The 6,402-nt window shown below is 33.6% G+C and overlaps 1 protein-coding gene across 1 annotated transcript; it reads left to right on the forward strand.

Annotated features, from left to right (window-relative positions):
* The first annotated feature begins 1,990 nt into the window (after positions 1-1,990).
* Positions 1,991-5,029, forward strand: LOC145046434 (putative inactive ATP-dependent zinc metalloprotease FTSHI 3, chloroplastic). The gene is made up of 8 exons (XM_078994722.1): positions 1,991-2,281; positions 2,412-2,501; positions 2,561-2,591; positions 3,401-3,861; positions 3,953-4,276; positions 4,360-4,660; positions 4,734-4,830; positions 4,969-5,029. The coding sequence occupies exons 1-8, from the start codon at positions 1,991-1,993 to the stop codon at positions 5,027-5,029; spliced, it is 1,656 nt and encodes a 551-aa protein (XP_078850848.1).
* Positions 5,030-6,402: the final 1,373 nt, after the last annotated feature.

Consider the following 6,402-nt stretch of genomic DNA (forward strand, 5'->3'; position numbering starts at 1 on the left):
AGAAGGGTAAAATGGTCTTTTACCCCAAGTGCAGCATCTATGAACCAAGACCATCGAGTGTGAATTATTAACTTAATTTTTATTAGGGTCTTATTATGTAATGATTAGTGTAGGGAGTTCCAGTATCAAAATCTCGAGTGTAATATTTGTATGTCTTCAAATTGAGGCGTGTCTTCTCACTTTACTATATAGGATGCTAGTTGTCTTTGTGACTATTGCATGTGTATGTTGGCATGAGCTCACTTTTTATATGTAAGGCTAGGTCTGGTCAGTTAATCACGTCGAGATCTCGGAGGGATAGCGTTTCAATGGTGTTTGCAAAATATCGGTTTCAAATAGCATTCTAAAATATCGGAGCTGAGATTATCGCCGATATCAGCCGGTATCGACCGCTATTTCATCGATATTTCAATACCGGTATCCCAGTTTTTTCCCGTTATTTGATTTTTTTGGGTCTTTTATATAGATTTATAAAAAAAAGTACTTTGATATGGATTAGCTCACAACTTGTAATATTATAATTCCAATCTCCTTTTTTAACGTTGTGACCTAATCTGAACTCGAATGAAACCAGATGGAAACAATTTGGAACAAACAAATATATAAAAACTTTTAGTTTGTAATTAAACCTTGGTTAATGCAACTAATTTGCAATTATAATCAAACCTCATTTATGCATTTAATTTGTAACTCTTTTTGTGCAACATGTTATAGTTTTACCTTGTAAACCGGTTACTTTTGTGATTATATATATATATATATATATATATATATATATATATGGCTTGAAGAATATGTGGCTGCTATGTATCTAATATTAGATATAAAACTATAAAAAACAAAATTCAATCAAATATCTCTACCATATTTCTTGTATACTCTACTAGATCTTATGTTAGACTTTGTATATATTTTTTAGAGAGTTTTATAAGTTTAATTTTGCACTACAAATTGCATATAAAAACATTTTACCAACTACATGTAGTTTGATATATTGAAATTTATTACAAAAAACTATTGTTAAAGATTGAAATTGTTCAATAAAAACTTGATAAACCTCTTCCCGTAGTCCATCAAAAAAAAAAAAACAATGCAAGTATACATATAGTAGGTGTAGGGGAAAGTTATGAAGCTTCTACTAGAGGTTTAATAAAAAACACATTTGAAATACATAGATGTTAGTGATAAATTACAAAATAAAAAATAATATGAGTTCAGAAGCAATATACAAAGAAGCTAACAATGAAATAAAATTGTGTTTTTTTTATTATTAAAATGAAGTCAATTTAAATGGTTCTATACCTAATATATTACATATATAATAGCTACATATTCATTTTTCATATATATATATATATATATATATATATATATATATATATATATATATATATATATATATATATATATATATATAATTTTTAAAAACCCCAATTACACTGTGAGAACCATTATTTTAAATCACGGTAAGTAAACACTAAGATTTTATACCGAGATAACAGCATAGGGTTGGGCTATTTATATGAATGTTGAGCTGACTCATTTGTATAATTGGGCTGAGTATATTTGTTTAATTTTATAGGATTTTTAAATCTATTGAGTATATTTGTTTCATGAATTTTGTAGGATTTTGAAGAAATTAAAAAGGAAACTTCATAAAAATCGTGTTTGGTTTACAAAATTTATTAATAAATTTCTATGAAATTGAATTAAATTCTTATGATTCATCGAGATAAATCCAAAAAATTAAACGAATTTATAGAAGAATTGAAGTTCCATTCCTTATTTCCTTACCCCTGTTAAAAAAAAAAAAAAATTTCACATAAAACCTACGTCTCTCTTGTCTGCGATTGCTCGGCTCCCGCCATACACAACCATACGCTTCTTCACTCCTTAAAAACCTTTGCGGAAGACTCCAAGACTGTCCTTTTCAATGGCAAACCTTTTGTTGAATCACCCGATGATGATTGCGCAGACATCAAAAGCGCCCATGACGATGACAAACCTTTTCTTGAACGCTGCGCAGGCACCGAAACCCCCAATGGCGACGACAGCAAACCTTTTGTTGACCCCCCCGCTTTTGTTGATCCCCCCGCTAATGATCAGTGCCCTAAAATACACTCAACAGCGTCCTTCTCTCTTTCAAAGGGGTTTCTCTAATACTTGTCGCTCTAAAAAGAGTTTCTCATATACTCCGCCAACATCCTCTTCCTCGCGCCCTCTGTCTCTTCGTCTTTCTTCGAACCATGCTGCAGTGCCCATCACTCCAGTCCTTAAAAAGGTCAACCGAAATACTTTTTCTTTTTCTTTTTCATATGCATGCATGCTGCATCTCCTAATCTTATGCAGTCATATACACCATGTTCTTTCTCTTAGGTTCTGTTTTTCTTTTCACGATTTTCCGCATCCAGGAAAATAACGGTTTTGGTGGCAACATGAACTGCGCTGATTTTTGGGGCCCTTTGTCGGGTTGGGATGATGTGGTGCAAAAGGGTACAAAGGTTCGTGGACTGTATTTTTATTGTTAAATTAATCTGTTCTGCATGAATTTGCGTTTTAGGTGCATAATTCTCGCCAATATTTGTTTCATGGTATATAGTATAATCAGGTGATTTGTAGCAGCCAATTTTTGACTTCGTACATTCATAAAAGTCAAAATCCTACTCTCTGTCTAGTGAAGGGAATTGGTTTTGAATTCCAAAAACTAACAAGAATAATGTTGATTGTAGACAGTTATGATAATTATAGTTTGTAAAGTTAAATGTTTGAATTTCTAGAATCAAAACTTTTGGAGTTTTGGGACATGGGTACTTTATATATATATATATAAGGTTAGGTTCATGTGAGACGGCCTAATTTTGTAAGATCGTGAGACGCATTTTTTTATTTTTTTAAAATTTTTTTTAGTTAATTCAAGTTTCGAAAATAATATTTAAAAATAGATTTTTTTGAATTTTCTATTTATTTTGCATTTTAAAATTATTTTTAGAATATGTACAGTGTAATATATTCTATTTAGAATATTTCACGTATTTTAAAAAAAAAGGATTTTTTTTATTATTATTTTTATTTTTTTTAATTAATTCGAGTTCCGAAAATAATATTTAAAAAAAAAGAATTTTTAGATTTTTGCATTTTAAAATTATTTTTTAGAATATATCAGTGTAATATTCTATTTAGAATATTTTATGTATTAGAATAGTCTCAAATGAACCTGAACCTATATATATATATATATATATATATATGACTTATATATACCGTTGCATTACTGATTATCTGCAACACCTGTGAAGTTTGTGTGTCAATGGGTGGCCAAAGAGGACAATACTAGTGTTGTTGCAGAGACCGAAGATGGTATGCAATTTTTTTCTTTAATGTGTGATTACATTGACAACAGAAATTCATTGCATAATTTTCTTGAGTTACATTGCAGACACACAAGAGGCGAAAAGAAAAACTCCTAAAACAACAAGGATGTCTGATGGCAAATTGAGTCGAAAGATATACATGGTTATGGTCGGAGTTTCTTTTTGTGCACTTGTAGCATTTGTACCAAAACAACAAGCATCATGTTGCATAGTTGCCTCCGAGCATTTATCCAGAGCAATGAAGGACATCTTTTTTTGTGCCCTCTTGGTCTGCCCATTGACACGGCAGCTTTCATACGACTCGATGAAAATGTTCGTGTTTAACCTGTTTGTTATAGCCCCTGCCTGGATTAATATCTGGCAATTTTGGTATTACCATAAGGGTTTGCAAAGTTCTGAAGAAATTAAAAATAGAAAACCGAGTAAGAAACAATCCATAACTTTTGATGACGTGGAAGGAGTTGATGCTGCCAAAGCTGAACTTCTCGAGGTAGTTTACTAATTTGTCCCCTTTCCTTATTATGACATGGGATATGAATGATGAAAGAGATTAATCCTACATGAGTGTTGAACTTTTGTAGATTGTCTTATGCATTAAAGGAGATAGTAGATATATGAAACTTGGGGCAAAGTTACCACGGGGGGTTCTGCTTGCGGGTCCCCCGGGAACCGGAAAAACATTGTTGGCCCGTGCGGTGGCCGGAGAAGCTGACGTGACGTTTTTCTCGATGTCTGCTAGTGAATTTGTGGAGGTTTTTGCTGGTAAAGGGGCTGCCCGTGTTCGAAATCTTTTCCAAGAGGCGAGAAAACATTCACCGTCTATTATTTTCATTGATGAGATAGATTCTGTTGGAGGGCAACGTGGAAATACTATGAATTCTGAACGTGACCAGACTTTAAACCAGGTAAATATAATTTTAATTTAATGCTCATGGCCAAAGTTAAACAATGAAATTGTTGACATGAAATGTGGTCTTTAATGTGGTAGCTTTTGACTGAGATGGATGGATTTGAGAAGGGTGCAAGTGTGGTGGTTATGGCTGCTACTAACAGACCCGAGTTACTGGATTCTGCTTTGATGAGACCGGGTCGGTTTTCTAGGAAAGTGGTTGTGGGTAAACCGGATGAAGATGGAAGGAGAAAGATTTTTGCTTTATATTTACAGAAGGTGCCCATGAAGGAGGACAAACAAGTCATTTGTGACCTTGTTGCTTCACGTACACCAGGGTTAGTTGGGGCTGATCTTGAAAATATAGCTAATGAAGCTGTATTGCTTGCTGCTCGTAGAGGTTTGTTCAATACTTAACATTAAGTACTGTTTAGACATAGCAATGTGTTGATTATGATTGGGTATGTTATTAGGTGTTGATTTTGTGACCAAGGAGGATGTTCTTCAAGCTGTTGAGAGAGCAACAACGAAGATTTATAATGATGATACTACCAATAAAGCTAACTCACCGTATTTGTTTGGAGAAATGGCACTAGAAAGCGTGCATGCCGGGGGATGTTAATTTCGAACTAATCATCAATAGGATTCATTCAAGATGGCGCATTCGATTTTGGTTTTTTTTTTTTTTTTTTTTTTTTTTTTTTTAAGATTTCGTGTTTCTTGTAAGTATATAGATCTTTTGGCAAAAGTGGATATAGATTTTGTGTAAGTTCGGCTGAATTTAACCAAATTGGCTAAAATTATTGCAAATGTTTATTTTTTTGGGATGAGAATGTATTAATATAAAGTTTGAAGGTTATGAAGAGGGTATTTTGGCATAAGCGATCCCATAGGGATATATTCAATTATATTTATACAGGTACAATCACAACATAGAGATAAGGACTAGATCCTGATTGATTGGATCTAATTTTTACGATACAACATTTGAATCATACTAATCTCTCTATTAGGTACCTGTTTTACATTCCCCCTTAATCTTAACCGTAACAAGTATCATATTTTATCTTAGACGATCTAACATGAATCCACCGGCTACTTATCACTTGACGATATAAAACGAACATCAAAAGTGCCCATTGCTACATTATCACAAACAAAAAGAAAATCCACCACTATGTGTTTTGTACGTGCATGAAACACAAGATTGTCTGTTAGATAAGTTACTCCTAGATTATTGCACCACAAGACTGATGGTCGGGGGTGTCAGACACTCAACTCTTTAAGAAAAGATTACACCCATGTTGCTTCTACAGTACCATTAGCTAAGGCCTTGTATTCAACTTCTGTACTTGATGTACTCGATCTGGACACTGTAGGTTGCTTGTGAGAACTCTAAGAAATCAGATGTAGCCCTACGAATACAACAAAACCTATAGTAGACCTTCGATAATCTAAACATCCTGCCCAATCAATATTTGTAAACACACTTGGAAGTGTAGAATTAGACCATCGACTGTGTAGCCTTGTAGTCATCGTGCCTTTTACATATCTTAGAATTCTCTTGACCACTTCCCAATGGATATCTGTGGGTATGGAAGATATTAACATACTTTGCTAACATCAAATGAAATGTCAAGTCGTGCTAAAGTAAGATATTGTAGACCGCCAACCATACTTCTATATTTAAAAGCATCATCTTCTCCAAGGGCTTTGCCATAATGTTGGTCCACTTTATAAGTGACAAACATCGGGGTTGAAACACTTTTACAATTCACCATATTAGCATGATGATGTTGTAAATCATTAGCATACTTATGTTGCATCAAGGTGATTCTCCCTGAATTGTGAACAACTTCAATCCCAAGAAGTAATTTAGTCGATCAAGATCCTTAATTGGAAAGGAAGAAGATAATACACAGATCAATTTATCAACTATTGTTTGAGAAGACCTCGCAATGACAATGTCATCGACATAAACCAACATGTAGATAGTAATATCTCGATGATGAAATATGAATAGGGAAGTGTCGGCTTTGGAAGAGCGAAAACCAAGCTGGTAGAGGTTATCACTAAGCTGAGAAAACCACGAACCCGGAGACTACTTAGACCACAAATTGCCATTTTTTTTAAAAAATTTGC

The sequence above is a fragment of the Lactuca saligna genome, chromosome 5 (assembly GCF_052625555.1).
Source record: "Lactuca saligna cultivar CGN05327 chromosome 5, ASM5262555v1, whole genome shotgun sequence".
NCBI classification, from domain to species: domain Eukaryota; kingdom Viridiplantae; phylum Streptophyta; class Magnoliopsida; order Asterales; family Asteraceae; genus Lactuca; species Lactuca saligna.

What these genes read in the sequence shown, in the direction of transcription:
- LOC145046434 (XM_078994722.1), top strand. Translation starts at nt 1,991, where the DNA reads ATGACGATGACAAACCTTTTCTTGAACGCTGCGCAGGCACCGAAACCC. An exon ending in GTGACCAGACTTTAAACCAG is followed by an intron (nt 4,277 to 4,359) that starts GTAAATATAATT and finishes TTAATGTGGTAG; the next exon opens with CTTTTGACTGAGATGGATGG. An exon ending in ATTGCTTGCTGCTCGTAGAG is followed by an intron (nt 4,661 to 4,733) that starts GTTTGTTCAATA and finishes GTATGTTATTAG; the next exon opens with GTGTTGATTTTGTGACCAAG.